Source organism: Schistocerca piceifrons, chromosome 1 (genome assembly GCF_021461385.2).
Source record: "Schistocerca piceifrons isolate TAMUIC-IGC-003096 chromosome 1, iqSchPice1.1, whole genome shotgun sequence".
NCBI lineage: Eukaryota > Metazoa > Arthropoda > Insecta > Orthoptera > Acrididae > Schistocerca > Schistocerca piceifrons.
The window spans coordinates 554,234,286-554,257,341 of NC_060138.1; the positions used below are offsets into that span (position 1 = coordinate 554,234,286).

General features: G+C 42.2%; 1 protein-coding gene across 1 annotated transcript in view; it reads right to left on the reverse strand.

Annotated features, from left to right (window-relative positions):
• LOC124799275 (zwei Ig domain protein zig-8-like) overlaps nt 1-23,056 on the reverse strand; it is a 719,974-nt gene that overhangs the window by 174,867 nt on the left and 522,051 nt on the right. The window contains exon 3 of the mRNA XM_047262848.1: nt 3,603-3,813. Coding sequence (XP_047118804.1) covers nt 3,603-3,813 — 211 coding nt within the window. The remainder of the gene's footprint in view (nt 1-3,602; nt 3,814-23,056) is intronic.

Sequence of the window (23,056 nt, forward strand, 5' to 3'; positions counted from 1 at the left end):
AAATTTCTATCCTCTGTGTTGTTTACCGATTAAGCAAAGTTCGGGCGTGATGGAGTCTTCAACATATACAATTCGCATGTTTGGAGTGAGGATAACCCACATGCCACAGTTACTAGCGCTCATCAAGTGCGGTTCATCGTTAATGTGTTGGTCGGTGTAGTTGAGGACTGTTTAATTGGGCCGTATCTGCTACTTAGGCCATTAAATGGCAGGCACTATTACAATTTTCTCGCCAGAGCATTGCCAGAATTGCTGGAAGACGTCCCGCTCCCTACAAGACAACGCATGTGGTTCCAACATGACGGGGCGCCGGCACATTTCAGTCGTCGTGTGCGTCGATTCCTGGACCGATGGCTCCCAGAAACGTGGACTAGCAGAGGTGGTCCTGTACCATGGTCTGCTCGATCCCTGATATGTCCCCTCTGGACTTTTTTGTGTGGGGAGCGATGCGCAACCTTGTTTGCGCAACTCCTGTTGCATCAGAAGAGGATCTGGATGCCGGGATAGTAGCAGCAGCAGGAACAATTCACGATACTCCTGGGGGTTTTGCCTGTGTCAGACAGAACATGATCCGACGGTGTAACCTTTGTTTACGTGACAATGGAGGCATTTTTGAAAATCTACTGTAATTGAAATTTGGTTGTGTTAATGTGTTGTCTCTTGGTCATAAAAATGGAAAAGTGTTTGTTGGTTTAATTAATTTGCCGACAGAGAAATCTTCCTCTACCGGTTTAAATACTCCTCATAGGAAAAAATGACATTGGGGAAAAATATTTGTTTTGAGGTCCCCTACAACCTCCCAGAGTTTGTCGGTTTAAATACTTTTCACCCTTTATAAGAGAAACAACAGCGGACCTCAGATTGTTCTTTGCGGAGCGTGTGCAGAATATCTGATAGTTCCGCTTTCTCTTCCCCTCGTAGTACCATATTCATCTTGCAGACATCCTGTTCTCATTTTCTTCTAATATGTATTACACTTCCCAAAACTGTTTTCGTCAGTTTTTGTACTACGTAGTTAAACCTGAGATTTAAAAAGCATGTCAGCGATTTATTCGAACCGGGTTCCACAGAGTGTTCAAAATTAAGTAAGGCCAATTATGTGTTATTTGGTTGTAATTATTACACATAATTTAATATCACATACTCAAACGATTTCGACTTATATGACCATTTCAAAGTCATCATAGATAGATATAATACCGAACAAAGCACGTAAAATTCGAATTACACTTCCATGTCTACAAAACTTTCATCAGAAGACTATACGTATCACGTAACTGATTTAGGAATTAACGGTACTTCCTCTATTCAATTATTCACACACAGAGGTGTTCAATGAATACTGCCTCGCCAAGTTTTCCACCTCTACCTACTAGTCGCCCGAAAATAGCCAGTATGCCCGAAATCAGGCGTGGGAGGTATAACGGTAAAGGAAGAGAAAGTAGGTAAATCATACGTATGTATCGATTTCTCCCCTCGGGTCAGCTTCACTGGCGCATGGAGTAAATCTTGCTTGTTTGGCAAGCTAAAATGTTTAATAAAAGGGTTAGTGACTTACTGCTCAAGGATCCCTGCAACCAAGCTAACCTGTTCCTTGATTAATTACCGCCATTCCAATAAAAATGAGGAAGGAAGTATGGTACCGCGAAAAGCAGATATGTAAAGCAGGGGAAATACATCCATACCTCAATATAATTCCAGTTCTCAAAAAGGCAAGAGTGAATATTTGAGAACCATAAGTTTTGTAAGTCACGACTGCCAAATATTAACATCAGTTATTTGCAGGAAAATGGAAAGACTGGTCGAAGTCGACATCAGTGAAAATCAGTTTAGGTTTGTAAGAGATGTAGGAGTACGCGGGGCATCACTGGCCCTATAAGTAAGTAATAGTGGCGGTACAACTAATCATAGAAAATAGGCTATAGAAAGACGAACCTATATTTGTAGATTTGAATAAAATTATTTTATTGATTACTATAATTTTCAGCAACTATAGTAAATATTTTTTCAGAATAAAATTTAGTCGTCAGTTGCAAAAATTTTTCATTTTGCCTCACCAGCTTCGACAAATTAATTTGTTCGTACGCTTCCACAGTCGGTGTCATTTTGGATTAAATTATTTTGGGTAGTGGGCCGAATCCAAACGTCGGAAATTTAGTTGTTTTAGTATTTTAAAATACAGGGCCTAATACCAGTGACTACAGTTCTGCTGGCGAGTAAGAGAATCATTCAGAGAGAGAACTTCAGAACAAATATGAAGTGAACGTTCTTGTTTCTCCAATAAAACGATTAAAACATTAGTTGAAATCAAATATGTTAGAGCAGTGAGTAAGAAAAATGTAGATCCCTGCACTGAAAGTAGGTTTTGCAGACTTACTTTTTGCACCTATGGAGTGCAGTTTTATGTGTAAGTTTGATTCCTGGAATTTAGTGTTACGTAAAAATTATTTGTTACAGAGAAGCCATAATTTTTATCAGACTCTTAAATTCAGTTCTCTAACAATCAGTTTATGCGTATTTTTAAAAACAATCGTCAAAAGTATGTGATTATGTGCTATAAAAAGTAAAATACTGCAGGCTTTATTGAGTGCTATAAAATCAATGAAGAGCATTTAGGAAGCACTTAATTGTTGGAAATTTCGCGTAATTAGACAGGAAGGAGCTATTTTTAATTGATTTGAAGAAATTTAATAGCCAAGATCACATTCAATGATATTTACTCCTGATGACCGGTTTCAACAATTACAAATGTCATAATCGGCCTTGTTGTTATACATCATGTTTTACTATTACTGTATCACTCATGTGTGATGGAAGTGAACGTATAACAATACCAAGGCACGTGTGGTACAGTCATTACAGAACGGGATGTATAACAAGAAGGTCTTTGGATATCAGAAGATGACAGTATTAAGAGTTAGAACCAGTCATCAGGAGTAAATAGTATTCAATACGATCTCGGTTTTTAAATTTTCTACATTAAATAATTGTAAAATTAAATGTTATTTAACTTCAATTAAAATTTCAAGTGATTTGTTTCTTAAATATCGGTTTAAAGATTCAAGTCTCAGAGACGTCCGTCTAAACATATGAGTCCAGAGAGATCACTCTCGTAGTATATATTACAGAAAAGTCACCTCATGAGTTGGGGGTTAAAAAAAAGTAAACACACATCTTCCCCATAGTTAACCCTAGCTACCTGGAAGCTATGGTTATAAGCTTATGGAAATTTTAAAAGAGTGTGGCAGAAATAAGAAATGTTGTAGGCTTATGGAAATGTAGCTAACAAAGTTACTAAATTCGTCTTATACTTAGCTTTGATAAGAAGTAACTGCTTTCCATAAAAGTCTTGATTACAAGGTGCAGATTAAGTGAATTAGGCTGCCTCATAATCAGATTTGGGATTTCGTTTGTCATGAAAAGTGAAGATTACACGAGTGGATTGGCTGGTACGCACTTGGCGGGAAGTAAATAACTCACAATACACAATAGTAATGGGCAAGCATTAATTTCGGTGTCATGCCGCAGAGCCTGTTTATCTAAGCTGATAGTGTTTGAAGAGTATCTGCAAGACTGCAAGGGTTAGAGTGAATGAGACTCACCCACGATGTTGAGGTAGACCTGGTGGCCAATGGGCGGCGTGGTGCTGATCTGGCACTCGTAGACGCCGGAGTCCTTCTTCTGCGGGTACCGGATGCGCAACATCCAGTCCTCTGAATGCGGCGAGTGCACGGCCTCGAAGCGCTGGTCGCTGGTGTACGTGTAGCGGCCGACCGTCAGCAAGTGGATGTCGCGGTGCCTCACCCAAGACACCTGCCGGTGGACAGAAATAGGTAATCTTTCATCAAAGAGGTTACCGTCTTATTATCAATAAGGAAATACACTGTATCTTGGTTGATGGTCTGATAAACACTAAAATTAAAGTTTACTGGGCGCGAATAACCGTACAGGACGACCGCACGAGGCAGGCAAATGGGATGCTATGAGCGATCGATAAAAACCATTTATCAGAAGTTCACTATGGCGCTTCTACGCAATGCTCTTGTATTTACGTTTGTCACACTTCTCGCCAGCGATTATGGGAGTTAATACTGTGAAATATCTGCTATTTCCCTATAACCAATGCCATGGTGAGGAAATTATCCGCCTTCGGCTGCGGGAAAATAAAGCAGAACATTGGGCTAAAGTTTAACAGAACTCCGACAGCGATTACAAGGACTTGTAATACACCCCGGGAAAAATTAGAACACTCTTTTACAGATTTCCAATCAACTCAAGGTTTATTGTCGCAACAACTAGTACATAAAATGATTACATTTACAGATCACAGACGTACTGGATATCGACCCATGCTAAAACACCAATATTAGTACGTCGTGAAGCCTCCAAGAGCAGTAACGCAGGCGACGACGCTTGCATCCAGTCGATCGTACAGATGAAGAATACTGTCGTGGGAAAAGTTATGCCACGCCTGATCAAACTATTCACGTAGTTCTGTAAAAGTTGTTGGTAGAAGAGCCGTATGAGTCACTTCTCGTACCGACGTGCTCGACTGGAAACAATTTACGAGATCGTTCGGGCCAAGGAAGTTGCTGCACATCTTGCAGTGCACATTGAGTTTCACGGGAAGTGTGTGGGCGAGTATTATCCTTTTAGACAAAACATCACCTTCCTGTTGAAAGAACGGCAAACGAACGGGTCTATCAACGTTCTATACGTACCAAGCGCTGGCTAGTGTCTCCTCCAGAAACACCGGAGAGGAACAAGAGTTGTAGCTTATCGCTCCCAAGAGCATAAGGCCTAGCGTTCGGCCAGTATATCTGGATCAATACAGTCTATGAGACAGCGCTCACGAAGTCGAAGTCGTACGCGCAAACGATCATCACTTGCGTGCAGGCTGAACCTGCTTTCATTGCTGAAGACCACGGCGTGCCACTCCATCTTCCAAGTGATCTTCCGACGGCACCACTCGAGCCGTGCACGGCGATACCGTGGCGTGAGTGGAAGACGGGCCAGAGGTATGTGTGCCCATAGCCCCAACGTTAATAACTAGTTCGCGACAGTTCGTACTGACGCGTCTGGGCTCCCAAGCCCTCTTATCTGTCCTAAAGTAGCTGTACAGTCTGCTACTGCCGTTCTTACAATATGACGATCCTGGCTGGCGTCTGTGGTGCGTGGACGTCCAGAAACTCGTTTATGGGAATGTGAGTGATATTGCCATCGTTGGACAACTAACGCAGCACGTCAGGCTTGTGTGGGAATTACTCAAAAGAACCACGCCGTCATTCGGAAACCCGCAATCTACCCATTTCAAACTCTGTAAGTTGACTGTAGGAAGCACGAGTGCTTCTCCATGGAATGGTTGCCTACTTGCTTCAAAGGTTTGCACTAACCCTTCTCGCTATGAGCATTCACTGGCTGGCTGGCTCTGAGCACTATGGGACTTAACATCTCAGGTCATCAGTCCCCTAGAACTTAGAACTACTTAAACCTAACTAACCTAGGGACATCACACACATCCAAGCCCGAGGCAGGATTCGAACCTGTGACCGTAGCGGTCGCGCGGTTCCAGATTGAAGCGCCTAGAACCGCTCGGCCACTAGCGGCCGGCTGAGCATTCACTATAAAAGGTTAGTAGACAGGTGGCGTTATGGTAGCTATGCCATTACGCTATCAGGATATAATGTGGTTCGTCACTCTAAATTGTTAGTTTCCAGTTATCCTCTATGTGTGTGTGTGTGTGTGTGTGTGTGTGTGTGTGTGTGTGTGTGTGTGTGTGTTCTAAACATTCTGCGTGGTGTCTGTTTGTTCTACATCGTGTCTGCCTACCACTTTGCGCAACGACGCTCTGAGCGTGTTTTTTAGGGAATTGACTAGTTTGAACCTGGGACCTGTTGCTGGTAAGGAGACGTCAGACCACACATGACATGTAGAATTCAGAGGAGTTCAGTGAGACTAGCGATGATATAACCAAATACTTAATGATTTCAGCGTCAGCTCCACTGCACTCCCTGCAAAGGAATCTTAATACTAACTAAATTTAGTGGAAGGGGTTCAAGGATTTCCTATTATTAGTTAGCTGGTAAAATAACGTCGAAAAAGCAGTTAAGTTTACCATTGGAAATTTTATTCTACTCACAAAACATCGTTTATAAGTTGCACTATTGATAAAAGGAAATGTTTTAATACAGGATGGTAAAAACCAACTGTGTTCAACAAAAATGTGAACGAATATTCCCTGAATGGGTTTCCAAGTTCTACAATGGATCGAAGGATGACCTATGCCATATCACATCTATAATCTAGGTTTAAATAAAGTTTCACAAGAGAGAAAACTATCAAAATAGTCTACAGTGACCCTCAATTATCTTTAATTACTTATCTAACTAGTCGTAAATTACAGTGGCTCATGTGGCTTCTCAATAACTATATAACAGAAAAATCATCGAGTTTCAGATTTTTACTTCAAGTGACAAATGTGAACACTATGAGCTTTAATTGACGATCGACACTAGTATTACGTAAAGGGGATGTAACAGATAAGACTTCTGCAGTTCTGAGTGAAGCTTTATGCGCTGTTATGCAGCATCGCGTGCATTCATTACCTTGTCGGTGTTCGTCAGGGAGCAGTGGACAGTACAGCTCCGCTCACCTCGCCGTCTCGGAAGCAACTCCCTCCTAACTTCTCCTTACGACAATTTACCCAAGTTGGTTTAAAAAAAACTATCTGGCTGTATTTTCATCTGACCAATCAGGGTCTCAATGTTAACCTTAAGCTCCGCCTACAAAAATTCTGTCTATCCAATGAGAAACGTTATACTTTTCGTGGTGGGGCAATGTTTTTAAAGTTTGCAACGTAACAAAGACGCGAAAAAGTCTCACGCTAAAACTTGCGGGTGGTGTGGCCCTTTTTGCGTCAACGTAAGATTTATACTGTTCTTCTGGAGGGCTCTAGCTTTTAACATGGGCTGGGGGGTGGTCCTAATGGAACAGAGACGCGAAAACGTCCCACGCTAAAAACTTGCGCGTGGTGTGGTCGTAGCGGTTAGCTGGCGACGTGGGTGTTCGTCCCTTATCATAGGGCCTTCTCGCTTAACACGAATCTGCTCTCAGCTTCTGTTCTCGTTTCTCCCGTCGGACCTGCGTCTGTCTCACGGTGGGAAGGTATGACATGCATTTAGGCATTCTTGTGTTAGTCTGTGGTATTCCATTTGCTCACTCGTTACTCGTATTACTTTGGTTAATTTAATGTCACGATTTATTCGGAGCCATGTGACATACTACTGGATTTGCTTATCATGTCAGGGTTTTCATGGAAGGTGTTGGATTTGCCTGACACCTTACAGTGTGTATGTGTGTATCTGTGTGTACTGAACGGGGGACCTAGAAACGACGTAGAGGCTTCGCGTCTGCCGTAGCCCTAGGTGGTTCACAACCCCACAACAGGCTACAGCAGTCCAGTCACCCCACCGCCGCCCCACACCGGACCCATGGTTATTGTGCGGTTCGGCCCCCAGTGGAGCCCCCCGGGAAGTCTCATACCACGTGAGTGTAACCCCAAATGTTTCCGTGCTAGAGTAATTATGGTGTACCCGTACGTGGATACGGTGTTTGCGCAGCAATCGCAGACATAGGTAACTGAAGCGGAATGAGGGGAACCAGCTCCCATTCGCCGAGGCAGGTATCCACTGTGTAGTGGCGTCTCTCTTTAAACCACCTCATGAGGATCTGCTCTACCACTGTGCCCCATTATTTTTAACTCTTAACACACATTGATAGTGCTAACTGTGCTGCTAGTAGCACTTTGGATCAACGAGTGACTGGTTCCGCTGATTTCATGCAACCTTTTATAAATACACTCTGCAATGCTATACGGTCCCTGTCCGTCGGTCTATGAGGACTGTATGGCCTTGGTTTAGCTGTGGATGTTCCTTCGCACATCTTGCTCAGTCACACCCCAACAGTCGACTTGGTTTGTCTTAGAAGGATCTAATTGTCCCTGACGGTTTTATTACTCAGTTGACGTCCAGTGACTAGTTCACGCTCGAAGTCATTGAGATCTCCTCGCCGACCCATTATGCTGTTACTGCTTCTCTGCTGACAACATAATATTCCCCTCTGGTGGCATCTAGAGGTCAATTCCGTGTTACATACGAGTCTATGGACACTTCTATTAGATAGTGTACATGATTCTAAACTGCACAAATGGTGTACTTTTATTACTTGTAACTATAAAACTTGGCATTCCCTACGCTGAAAGTGATATTTTAATGTCAGTCCTAAGCCAAAAAAAAGAAAAATGGAAAAATGGATGATCATGATTAGTAATGGTAATAGCTGTAGTAGTCCTAGTAGCAGTCTTAGAAGGATACTGGAGATGTATTGTCATTAATAGAGTTACAGGTCTAGAATGACAAGCATGGAACAGATAGAGGATCGTGGGCTTATAGTAGAAACCATGCCAGCACTTGCCTGCAATAATTTAGGGAAACCACGGGAAACCTTAACTAGGACGGGTTTATACAGATTGGAGCCTCCACTCTCCAGAATAGAACAGAGCCCTAGGGTACAATACTGTTGCACAAATAAGTTATTTAATAATAATAAAATCCAGATGAAACAATGTCTATTTATTTATCACTACCAGTCACTTCACACACTATACACAAACACAAACAGAAACACGCAGAGACACCCATAAATTGTTTCGTAACGATACACGCAGTATATTAGCTGCTACCAGGACCAGTTTGTGCACCTTCTCTTTCCTTTTTCTAGCCTGGAAAACTGAGTCAGCATCCCTCTATGACGAGTAAGATGTTGAGCTCAGAAAGAGGATAAGGTGGTATTATCATACATTGCATAGCTTTGGGGAAAGAAGGAAAATTGAGTGTGAAACAAGGAAAACCGAGTGTGAAAGAAGAAAAACGATTGTGAAAGAAAAAGGAAAATCAAGATTGAAGGAAAATGAAGTGTTGTGTGGTATGTAGGTTTACTATCGTTATTGTTATTTGTGTTGCACTTTTACCACCTCCCTACTCTTTGTTTTTTAAGCAATCATTCAATGTATACAGTGTATAGGTTAACAGGAACTTTCTAACTAACCTTTTAAATATGTTTGTTTTAGCAATTTCTTTACTCATCTTTGGTAATTTATTGTACAGTTTTACTGCTGTGTAGGAAATTTTGTTTTGAATTTTATGTTCATTCTTTCTTGTTTAACGTGAGTTCATTCTAGGCGTTGTTCATTGTCATGGACAAAACTGTTCTTCCAGCGATTACCAACGTTAAATTTGATGTGTACAACTGTCTGGCAAAAGTATTCATATGATGCAGTTAAAATTCACAATGTTCTGAACAGGTCTTTACAACGAGCTCGACTACTATAGTCGGTTCTTATTCTTATGGCCCTCAGACCGATGACCTCACTGTTCAGTCTCTTCCCCCAAAACAACCCAACCCTTATGACCCTACTGTACAGGGTGAAACTTGCATTCATATACTTTGCATTTGATCCCCAGAAAGGAATGCCTTAGCTAAGAACTCAGTGTACACATGACTAGTACGCGACTGAAAGTCACCAGCCATTACACACTGATAACAGAGCACTAAAGGAGTAATATGCTGATAACATTCTATTTTCAAATATCTTTGTGAGTTAACACCACCTCAACTGAGATACAATATTCATTCCTAGAAATTATTCATTTGTTACGTTGTCTACGGAGACGCTACCTACATTTACCTTCATAGTGTCATTTTCCCTCTTCAAACTGAAATTCTCGGCATCTTTTTTTGCGGTCAATTTCATTTCATTGTTTATTGATCAATTGTAATCTTCATTGAAGGTTTCATTCGCTTTAGGAGGGTTTTTGTTTTCCCATTGTCTATAATGTTGCTGTCAACAGCAAAGAGAATTTTTCCCTGTGACTAACACTAAAGGAAAAGCACTGAAGTGTATCAAAAACGCACAAGTCGTAAATCCATTCATGTATATCAGGCACAGTACTGGTCCTAAAATGCTACACCGAGGAACTTCAATATTAACGTATTTTGGCTGTGATACGTGTTTTACTAAAAATTTATATTACTTGAGATATGCGTTATCTCTACTCTTCGTTCCATGTCTGCTAGGTATGATCATAATTAGTTGTTAATTATCCATCATATTCCTAATGTTTCTAGCTTATTTAGCAGAATCTTATGGTCAACAGTATCAAAAGCCTTAGAAAGATCAAAAAATAGCCCGGACACTCATCTTTGTCAAGAGTAGGCAGTGCCACTCATGTGTATTCTATTGCGGCTTATTCCATGATCGTGTCACTTTGGACACCAAACTATGATTCACATAAAAGGTTGTACTTATTCAGGTAATTCATTAAACTGTCTTTCAAAATTAATTCTATTAGTTTTGAGAAAGGTGGCAGCAGAGAAACGGGGCAGTAATTTTATATGTCCTACGCATTACCTTTTTTTTTAATACAGGCACAACAATTACCAGTTTTAAGTACTCTGCGTAATTCATGCTCTGGAACGTGTTCCCATAATAGCCACAAGGTTGATAACGATTTCTTGTGGTAGGGCATTCTATTCTTCAACCACTGCCGTTTAAAACTGCTGGACAGTCGTTGCTGCATATGGAGGTGCTGTAACACATCTCCCGAACGCATCTCTCACTTGAAGGATAGAATTTAAGTCGAGGGAACAGGCAAGTCAATCCATTTGTCGAATACCCTATCCAAGAGCTCCGCCAACTGCGTAATTCTAGGTGGCCGCGCATTGTCGTCCATAAAAATGAGTGCATAGCGGAATACGCCACTGAAAAGACACACAAGGGTTAAGTAGTCCAATGCAGCAATAACATTGACCGGTAAGTGTTCCATGTGCAAGGATTTGGAAGTCAGTAAACCAATCCTACATTACCCCTCACCACACCATAACAACTGAACCATCAAAACTATTATGTTCGACAATGTCACTAGGTGCATTCTGAATTCTCTTATGGCGAGAAATGGGAACACGTAATGCGCCCAGGAATACTGTCGAACATGATCGTTTTTGTGATCCAGGTATTACAGTGTGGGAGGCATAATGTTATTAGGGCATATTGACCTGTAAATCTTCGAACGAGGCATTCTCACTAGTCAACGTTGCCATGACTCTGAACTCGGTCATCACGTGTGTCTTTTCATGGCTGCATTCCGCCCAGACTTCATTTTCATCGATTTCAATTCGCGGCCGCGTCGAACTGCGCAGCTGAGGGAAGTTTTGGAACGAGAAGATATTCTACGAACGGGCTGGCCTGCCCTTTCCCTCGAGCTAAATCTCATTGAGCACGCAGTTGTCAACCGCTCTGATGGATCAATGTAACGTCCTACCACAAGAAATCCACATCATCCTTGTCGCCAGCATGGGAACACAAGAACCACGTCCCGCCTTTTTTAATGCCCAGGCGATCATCATAAAACGCAGTGACGTAAGTGTCCATATAGTCCTTGAATAAGAGGGTCACCTTTGTTCGTCTCAGTGCGCATTTATTTCAGTTACTTTGCGCCCTATACAGTAGTAATTTTTTCTAGGCATGGTCTAAGTTTCAGTGATCTACATTACTTAGCAGTGACTCATCATGCGAAAGTTATTGTCGTCCTTAAGTTATGCACATCACTGTATTTACAACGGGCAACTCTAGTACAGCCAAGCCATAATCATTAAGGCAACATCTTTTCTTCTGCTTGCTTTAGAGACCTTACCGTCTTTCAAGACTTTGTCGATTAATCCTGGGTATATATCCTTTCCACAGCTTCTGCACAAATGGTCATGAGTAACCACAGATATGTTTTTCTATGTTCACCTGAAAGTCTTTCGTTCTACTTCTTCATTCATCACAAAATTAGTCGTCGTGGCTGTCCTAGCACAAGTATTAGCTCATAGGCTGCTGTACAGGTAAAAACAGTCCATGAACTTCTTTCTTTTCCAGATGTGCAGCATGACATTTAAGTTCCTTACGTCTGCCTTCTTAATTATGTCACAGTTTTGCTATAATTGACGATTAGGCACGGGTAGAAAATGAAATAACGTCTAGTAAAGAAAGGTACTTCAAATAATGCGTTCATAGTGTACACCGTTTCTTCAGCTCATTTCTCCAGTTGCCGTGTAACATCCACCCCTGGAGACTTATTTAAAATACTTTTCACTTAAACGGGGTCAAGAGTTGCGACAGATGTTTTTAAGCGATTGTATTCCACCTGTCACAGTACTGTTTGTACTCTTGTAGATTTTCGGCCTTAGTGTCGACTTAAAAGTTCCTTTTAACGCACAACAAGAGCCCACGGAGTTGTCAGACTACCTAAAGTTGATATCCCCATGTCACAGCTGCATTTTCTACGGAACCGTGAAACCGCATACGATGTTACCCGAATGTTATCAGTGGAAGCCGGAGCGTTCGCTCCATGTGTGCATTCAAGCAGCTGTGCAATTCAGAGCTCCCACAGCGTACTGACATTGTGATAATGAAAAGAAACAAGATAGAATATGGCAACGTGGCGGAAGGAACGCGTTTACTTTACTATACAACTGAGGCACATCCTGTTGACTTCGAAAGTGAAACTTATCAGAAACGTGTTATAGCATTAAAAGAGCGTAGAATGAAGACGACAGCGGAGGCCACTACAAAGAAAATTAAGAATCTACCTTACTCTAACGCTAAAGAAACATGTCGTCGAGACCCGATGAGATGTAGTGCTGATAGTGTGAATTTTTACAGACCAAAAGCATAGCTTTTTGACAGACTCCGTCATTAGCATCAACTTTAGAGTAACTGATAACTTCGCAGGAAAAGTAATTACTTGTCTAATTACAGTGTCAATACTGTTGTACTAGGTCCTGCAGGAATTGATCATCCAACCTTAATTAATTTCGAAGTGAATATTCGCCCTCTAACGTAAGTTATTTTTAAACATACATCAGTCTTCCTCTTTACTCCCGCCTGATCATCTTTTTTTTCATAAAGAAAACCATTTTCTTCTTTTCATGCTGTTCACTGTCATGGAATGTAATGCAGCGTCTCCAGTCTGACAAGTTCTTTGTGTCGCGTTTAACCACAAGTAAATTTCCACTTCCACTTTAAACGTCCGCTTTTTCTGCTCGATTTAAGGGATGCTTAAATGGGAATTCAGGACATTTTCAAGTGTCCTGATAAAAAGAACTGATAAGAAATCAGTGCATCAAAGATCACCGAAAATAAAACAAGGTGAGAAACCAGTTCATAAAATATACACTACTGGCCATTAAAATTGCTACACCACGAAGATGACGTGCTACAGACGCGAAATTTAACCGACAGGATGAAGATGCTGTGATATGCAAAAGATTAGCTTTTCAGAGCATGCAGACAATTTTGGCGCCGGTGGCGACACCTACGACGTGCTGACATGAGGAAAGTTTCCAACCGGTTTCTCAAACACAAACAGCAGTTGACCGGCGTTGCCTGGTGAAACGCTGTTGTGATGCCTCGTGTAAGGACGAGAAATGCATACCATCACGTTTACGACTTTGACAAAAGTCGGATTGTAGGCCATCGCGATTGCGGTATATCGTATCGCGACATTGCTGCTCGTGTTGGTCGAGATCTAATGACTGTTAGCAGAATATGGAATCGGTGGGTTCAGGAGGGTAATACGGAACGCCGTGCTGGATCCCAACGGCCTCGTATCACTAGCAGTCGAGATGACAGGCATCTTATCCGCACGGCTGTAACGGATCGTGCAGCCACGTCTCGATCCCTGAGTCAGCAGATGGGGGCGTTTGCAAGACAACAACCATCTGCACGAACAGTTGCATATGAGGTAAACCCCTAGCTAAGAAAACAATTTTAACTGAGTATTTCGATTATGAATAACGTAAATAGCATCATGAGTTTCGTGATGACCAGTCTAAAGTAAAACTGCAAAAACACAGGCAACAGTCATAAACATTACTGTAAACTGCATCAACAAGTCTAGATACATATTTCCTATGCAACAGTCCTGCGACAAAATACAAGCATGTTAGTGTGTTTCTGATTTTCACGTTAGCTCCGTATGTATGCAACTGAATAAAACGAGCTCTATCGTGCCGTACACGCTTCGCTTGTGAATTCAAAACATAATAAGAAGTAAACGACTGTTCATAATTTCAGCAATGAATGACAGAAAGTAGAAGAACAAGCCTAAAATCAGAATAAGAACAAGAACACACATAGAGCAGTATCTACTAACCTTGACACTGATGACGTCTTCCAAAACATAAAGGCGAAACACTTATGGCTCGACAAAACTCGTTTTATAGTACAAACTATCAGAATAATGTCACCCGAAACGGTGACAAGACAACGAAATCAGTACTGTTCAGCCACTGATGGAACAGTATCAGTAAAGTAGATGATCGAAATCTTACGATCATCTTCATCCCACACTGAACTGGACTATCGTTAACTATTCTCTTCATATGGCCGTTGAACAAATCCGTTTTTGTCCGTAGACGTCTTAACTGGTGACCAACCTGATTTTGTAATAGGACCACCATGACAAAACCATTGTAACACGTATTTCCTTTTTCCTAGTATCAGGCCATACTGTGAACGCCCCCTATACATCTGCCAATAGATAACATGTCTATCTTTCAAACTGTTTTAACAATCAGGTACTTAACTCTCAAGGAAACGTCAGCTGTTCCATAGCCTACCAACTTTTATTTGTGTTCTTAGGTGACGTAAATCTGTCCCCCCTCCTTCTACAAACATAATGCACACACACAAAAAACAAACACACACACACACACACACACACACACACACACACACACACACACACACACACAGGGAGAGAGAGAGAGAGAGAGAGAGAGAGAGAGAGAGTGAGGGAGGAAGTCATGAGCAACCCACTTTAAAATTCTTTGAAGCACTAAAACAAAAACGGCAGCAGTATTGTAATTTATAGACATTGCAACATATGTTGCAATATTTTGATATCATTAGCCCCTATCAAGAGTCCACAGGCAGAACTACCAAAATGGTCGACATCAATGTTTCGTTGCGACAGAGTGATGTCATTGAATTCCTTGCTAAAGAGGCAATGTTGCTGAAATTCACCCCAGACTTGAATGTTCCTAATGAGATGTTGGTACGGGGACTAGCAGTGTTCGGTGGCGATTGAAATATTTCAAAGATGGAAAAAAGAGTATCCAAGATGAGCTTCGTAACGGTCGCCGTAAACTGCCTCCACGGAAAGAAACAAAGAAATAGTGGATGAGCTCACTAGAAAAGACAGGCGCATCACAGTGAGAGAAACCGCGGCAGAACTTGCAGAGGGACACAGTGCAGTGCAGAAATACCTGAAAACATAGGTTATCGACATGTATGTGCCCTTTGGGATCACGTTTATTGACCGAAGAGCACAGTCTTCAGAGAAGAACCATTATCCAAAATCTTCATCAGAGATTTCAAAATGATGGAGACAATTTCTTTATGAGTAGTCTCTATTGTGGCAGCCGATCGGAGAAGGTTCCATCATTATGAGCAACAAGCAAAGCGCCAAACCACTTAGATTGTTCATCGAAGAAGTAAGCGGAGACAGTGCCATTTGCCACGAAACTAACGGGCGCTGTCTCCCGGGGCGCCGCCGTGTGGCTTTCTGACTACACGTGGACAAACGGTAAAAGCTGCCCGCTGTATTCAAACACTTTCTAATCTACGTCTTGCGTTGCGCGATAATCACTCTTTTCAAAAGCATCTGGAACATGATAACAAGCGTCCTCTCTATTCTCGTTTCTTATGGAAAGGATCAGGCCTTTTGGGTGGGACGCTTTTTCACATTTCCCCTTGGTACCGACTTGGTGCCCTCCGATTACCATCGTTTAGCTTCTGGTAAGGGACAGACGCAAGGCTAACGCTTTACAAGATGGTGGAGTATACCCGGCAAGTAGTGCGTCAATGCCTTCGGGATGCTGGAGCGGAGCTCTGTGGTAAGGGTACTGTGGTATTCCTGGTTGTGGCCGCCAGTATTTTGTCTTCTTAGGAGCTCGCCCTGATGCAGCTTGATTCAAGTGAAGTAGCATATGGTACAAAAGTGGAGTGAGGTACAAGCGACAGATGGTAGAGTATGTACCAGACCCAAGGGAGAGTCCGCCAATTGTACTGACTTGCTTCTGATTGGCCAGAACACTCAGGCGTTAAGTGCCAAAACGCTTATTTCTCTTATTAATTATTTATATACTTTTCATTGTATTTAACCCAGTTTTTAGTATGACAGTCTGTCATGGTTCCCTGTGAGTCTACCATTTTCTGCTTATTAAATTTCACTAGTTTTGAGAAACATAAGCCGCATGATATTACAACCGAAATGCTTCGGACACCTTTGGTTCGCTTTGGAGCGCATGGGAGACGAAGTACTTCGGCTGCGCTAGTCACTCTGCTTCGGGTGTTCTTCAGAGCCGGAGGTGTATCTGTGTTTCGGACGGACGTGTCGTATTCTGTATCGGAAGTTGTCAGAAAAGTTACCGTATTATTAAGAAAGCTATATCGAGTGTTGTAGAAGACAGTGGAAAAAGTGATATTTTAAAATATAAACAAACATGATACATTAATAGGAGGTGTCGCCTACCATCATTGTCAGTACTGCAGATCTTGCCCTCTGTAGATGCAGAGCCAGACCTGGGCAAGTGGTATCCCACAAAAAAAGCACAAACACAGGTCCAAGTTCGAGAAGACAGAATAGCAGCTTCCGCCGAAGAAGATCCCACGACCGGCTAGCTGTCTTCTGCGCTGGGGACAAAACTTTAGAAGAATACAGTTTAGTGGAAAGAAGGGTTAGAGACTCTTATTCTATCTCAACAGCTCTCTGCAGCTTCCAGATCTGTCTTCCAACACGACAACGTATGTAATTTTATATTACATTCAGACTTTGAAAGAAACTGTGTAGATTAAGGTGATAAACGTGATTTGACTAAAGAGATAAAGATTAAAATTTTAAAAAATGTTGCTCATTACTTTCAGAGCGGCCCTCGTAGTTTGAGTGCAAACTGTATGAACTAAATGACAATTAGATGAAAACATTTTTATGCCGAATTTCGACTATTTGTAGCCGCTGTTGCTTAACGCAGGATGAGGCTTGCGTCCGACAGCTGTACCAAATGGCTCGAAAAATACAGTTTTGCCGAGCGGATGCGACCATCACGCGACTGATCACGTGACAACACGGTGGGCCCCGGCATCCGGCGGGAACAGGGGCTATTAATAGCCGAGCTGTCAGCGGCGGTTGGATAACGCGCGCCAGGTGGGTTCACCAGAACGTTACGCGCCATGTCAAAGCCTGCCATCGATAAACGTCCGTCCGCAGACAAACGAATTTAATTTAAATTTAATCAACGTGGACTCCCAAGCCTAAAAAAGAAGAGAAAGAACAGAAAAAGTATACACATACATATCTGATGCCGGTTTCCAGTTCAATACGTAATATCAGTGTATGAAACAGAATATTTGAAAAATTAAATGCATTGCAGGGTACTCTGCAGGACGAAAATGAAAGAACGTCTAGGACAAAACATATACATATTCTCCAATCTAACGCTCAGCCATTCACTCTGTCCCACAGGCTGGCTTAATTTCTGTTTCCCTGAATGAATTTCATGTTATTTGTAAAATTAAATAGCCCATATCTTGTAAGCTGTTCACACATATTTCGAAAATGTTATTTACGATATTTACGATGAACGGGAATCGCGTGCTGAAGTCTTCACACTACTTCGGCTCACTCTCAATGTCATTAGCTGAATCAAACAAAATGGAAGAAGTAGACTGATTGTGCTACAAACCTGGAAGGGTCATTTCCAGGAAAGATAGCCCTTTCATTGTCACTTCACAAGAGAAAGGGATGTAAATATGTGAAGTTATAGGACAAATTGGGGTACACAAATTTAGTTACAGTCGTGAGTCACAAAATGCTGCAGATATACTCCTCCTGAGGACGCCCGGAGCAATAATTCCAGCTGACGAACGGTACAATCAAATTACAGCTCACGAATATCAAGAGCTCAGATTGAAACCCAGTTCTAAGCAAAGAAGGGAAAGCAGAAAGGTAGAAGGAGTATATAGACGGTCAATACAAGGGCGATGATCTTGAGGACAATATTATGGAAATGGAAGAGGATGTAGATGAAGATGAAATGGGAAATAAGATACTGCGTGAAGAGTTTGACAGAGCACTGAAAGACCTAGGTCGCAACAAGGCCCCGGGAGTAGACAACTTTCCATTAGAACTAGTGACGGCCTTGAGAGAGCCAGTCCTGACAAAACTCTACAATCTAGTGAGGAAGCTGTATGAGACAGGCGAAATACCCTCAGACTTCAAGAAGAGTATAATAATTCCAATCCCAAGGAAAGCAGTGGTTGACAGATGCAAAAATTACCGAACTATCAGTTTAATAAGCTACGGTTGCAAAATACTAACAAGAATTCTTTACAGACGAATGGGAAAACTGGTAGAAGCCGACCTCGGGGAAGATCAGTTTGGTTTCCGTAGGAATGTTGAACATGTTAGGCAATACTGACCCTACGATTTATCTTATAAAATAGATTAAGGAAAGGCAAACCTACGTTTCTAGCATTTGTAGACTTAGAGAAAGCTTTTGACAGTGTTGACTGGAATACTCTCTTTCAAATTCTGAAGGTGGCAGGGGTAAAATACAGGGAGCGAAAGGCTATTTACAATTTGTACAGAAAGCAGGTGGCAGTTATTAGAGTCGAGGGGCATGAAAGGGAAGCAGTGGTTGGGAAGGGAGTGAGACAGTGTTGTAGCCTATCCCTGATGTTACTCAATCTGTACATTGAGCAAACAGTAAAGGAAACAAAAGAAAAATTCGGAGTAGGAATTAATATCCATGGAGAAGAAATAAAAACTTTCAGGTTCGCCGATGACACTGTAATTCTGTCAGAGACAGCAAAGGACATGGAAGAGCAGCTGAACGGAATGGACAGTTTCTTGAAAGGAGGACATAAGATGAAAATCATCAAAAGCAAAACGAGGATAATGGAATATAGTCGAATTAAGTCGGGTGATGCTGAGGGTATTAAATTAGGAAATGAGACGCTTAAAGTAGTAAATGAATTTTGCTATTTGTGGAGCAAAATAACTAACAATGGTTGAAGTAGAGATGATGTAAAATGTAGACCGGCGATGGCAAGGAAAGCGTTTGTGAAGAAGAGAAATTTGTTAACATCGAGTATAGATTTAAGTGTCAGGAAGTCTTTTCTGAAAGTATTTGTATGGAAGTGAAACGTGGATGATAAATAGTTTAGAGAAGAAGAGAATAGAAGCTTTCGAAATATGGTGCTACAGAAGGATGCTGAAGATTTGATGGGTAGATCACATAGCTAATGAGGAGGTACTGAATAGAATTGGGGAGAAGACAAATTAGTGGCACAACTTGACTGGACGATGGCATCGATTGGTAGGACATGTACTGAGGCATCAACGATCACCAATTTAGTATTGGGGGGGGGGGCAGTTCGGAGGGTAAAAATCGTAGAGGGAGACCAAGAGATGAATACACTAAACAGATTCAAAAGGATGTAGGTTGCAGTAGGTCTGGGAGATGAAGAAGCTTGCACAGGATAGAGTAGCATGGAGAGCTGCATCAAACCAGTCTCTGGACTGAAGACCACAACAACAGCAACAGGTAAACGGATGCCCTTTTTGAATAACAGGAAAGACTATGCCTGTTTCCACGTGATCAATTTGACCTCGAAAGTGCAAAACCCAGAGCACATGTGTGTGCGAATCAGATGAGTAAGAGAACATCTGGATTTGAGTCTGGATCAGGGGTGGCGGGTTCTCTTCACTGTTGGTTTAGCTGCGAGGTGAATTTGAAAAGTGATTTACACATTATTATGGCAGGCCAACTAGCTTGTAGGGGATGCTGCGCTATAAAGCACATAGTGAAATGACATTACTTTTTCACATTGTCATCATGCCTATGTACAAAACGATCAGAACTCTCAAACAAAATTTCAGTTCTTCGATGACAGCTACCTGCTGCCATTCGAGAGACGCTGTTTGCGATTACTGCCAATTAATTCGTCGATTGCCTAGACATTCTCGTCTGAAGGGGATATCGATGGCCTTCGTTCCCTATGAGCGTAACCAACTTCTATGCGTTTTTTATGAAACTGACGCACCATTCCACTACGGCTGGACGTGCCGTTGCAGTTGGTCTACATGCCGCCAGAATTTCACGGTGAAACTGCGTAAGATTTAGCCGATTTCTCACAGGAAACCTACGTCCGGCGTATGTCTACCACAGTACCTAGTCTCCTATTTTTCAAACTTCACAGAAGCTCTTCGCAAAAGATCTGGATCTACACTGCTGTCTATGGTAACCTGAGAGCAGTGCAGTATCGGGAAAGGATCCTAAGACCTGTAGTGCAGCCCTAAAGTCACAATTTCTGCGATAACCTCCTCTTTCAGGAAGCTAAGTTACGAGCACACTGTGTCCATTTGGGGAACACTTTCCCGCGGGTGACAGGAACCAACCGAAAGCAATGGCCTGTGGTGTCTGCTGACACCAGTCCGAACTTGGATGGGACCAGTTTCATCTTGCAGAGCGTTGTCGCATTAATCCAGTCCACACAATGGATTAACTCAGATGGATAGCATTAAAGAGTGTGACTGACTGGCGTAGAAATGTGTCCATGATTCTTGTTTTTCCATAGAATTCCAAGAAGGATTAAAGCATTTTACAAAGCTCAAGATGGAGAAATGACTGCTTACATGGATCCGTTAAGATTGTATCTAATGTAATCGTTTCTTCGGAACTCTGCTGTAGCGACAAATAGAGGGCGTAAGTATGAGTATTCCTTGATTCCTCACCTAATGTTAATTCTTCGTAATATTCAAACAAAACTGTAGACATTCATGCCGTGCTTCAGTGTATCCGTTCAGTATCGCCAGTTAAACTTGCATAGTACAGTTCTCACACTCCGCTGCCAGTGGGTCTTTTCTATTGAAGAGCATGATAACACTGTTACTTTTAAACAACACAGTCTGTTACTCAGTATACCAGACGAATGCACTATCCAGCACGTTCTGAATTTGCCTCAAGTTTCTCGTATTCAAATCATTTGATGAGGTGAACATCCGCCAGTGAGGAACATTGTGATGGAATAAAATTGTTACTGACAGGCTCGATCGCCACATATTCTTGATTTTTTTTTATTTGATGGCACCTAATTATGTAGCTTCCGAAGCTGCTGGTGCAATAAAAAAGACAAATTAGTTACAACCGAAACGGATTTTTCTCACATTCAATACTAGATTCGTTGGGTATAAAACTCTGTGTTTAGCAAACAGTGCGAGTGTGCATGTCACACACTACAATGAAAGTCGTGGGAATATACTCATTTGGTGGTGTCATCTACGAAAGGTATGAAAGGGTAGCGTATTAGCAGGGCTCTCATTTGTACTCAGGTGATTCACGAGAAAAACTTTCCGACGTGATCGTGGCCGCACCACGAGAAGAAACAGATTGTGAACGCGAAATGGTAGCTGGAGCTAGAGGCATGGGATATTGCATTTCGGATATCATTACCAAATTCAGTATTCCGAAATCCACAGTGTCAAGAGTGAGGAGAGAATACCAAACTTCAGGCCTTAACTCTCTCCATTGACAAAGCAGTTGCCAAGCTCCTTCACTTAACGACCGAGAGCAGCGGCATTTTCGTAGAATATTCCTGCTAACAGGCCGGTAATAGTGCCTCAGATAACAGCAGGAATCAACGAGGGACGCATGATTAACGTATCCGTTAGGACAGAATTCGGCGTTAATGGGCTCAATATTTCTGAAGGGGTCTTGTTGAGTCTATATGCCACGTGGACCCGCTGCACTACGCAGGGCAAAAGGAGCTCCGACACGATATTAGTAGGCATCACATGACTTTTGTCACCTCAGCGTAAGACGGTGCTAGTCCAAACAATTCATTGGGTATCAAAGCACTGTTTACTTACAGGTAAACATTCAACAGAGATGGGTGATACATTGAAAAGATAGATATACTCACAAACATCTCTGGTACATTTTACAAATGTTCAATGCATGTACACTTGGCCACACTGCATGCATCCAAACAGCAATCTAGTTCCCCTCATACGTTCACTAGCATATTTTTGTCACTGTCCGTCGCAGCAGCAGTAATGCATTGATGCAGTTCTTGTATCGTTGTTGGCGATGGGGTTACAAAAACTTCGTCCTTAATATAACCCCTAAGGAACGAATTACATGGCGTGAGATCTGGCGATAGAAATAAGGGTGAGGGTGAGCTATGTAAACAAAGAATATCACCCAGATCAGTGTGCCCCATCCAACGGTGTGGTAGTTCTCTGTCGGGAAAGGCGGGGAGAGTTTCCTCAAATCAGTTGGAGAGCCGTCCTGTAGAAATATGGAAGGAGTCAGCAGTCAGTTGTGGCAACAACCACAACTGCAACATATCCAGGTAGACGAGCACAGCAAACATTCACATTTGGTGAATCCCTTTTCCAGTTCCACACGTACATGCGGCAATTGCAGAACCCTACACTCTCACGTTATGAAGATTCACATTTCCCGACAGTTGGGAAGTCGCCCCGTTCCTGAATACCGTTGTCTCCGCAAAGTCATCATAATCTCCCATAGCTTCCTGCATTCGGGAACAGAACTGGAATCAGCAGGCATTCTGATGCGGAATAAAGCGCTTTAATTGTTTCAAACGGTAGGGTTTGTCATGCAAACGCCGCACCCTTTCCAGTGGAATACCCACTTCACAGCTTGCACGAACGGTTGGCTTTTGTGGGCTGCACACAAAGCTCTGTCTCATGTGCTCCGCGATTTTCTCTGAGACACGCGATTACTCCGTGCTTTACCCTTTACACAAACGACCAGTATTTAGAAACGAGCGGAAAATGCTAAGGCGAATAGGTGCAGCATTTTCGTATTTGCGCAGGAATGAGCGCTGGGCGCTCGTAACCGGCGCACACTTCACATACTTCTACAC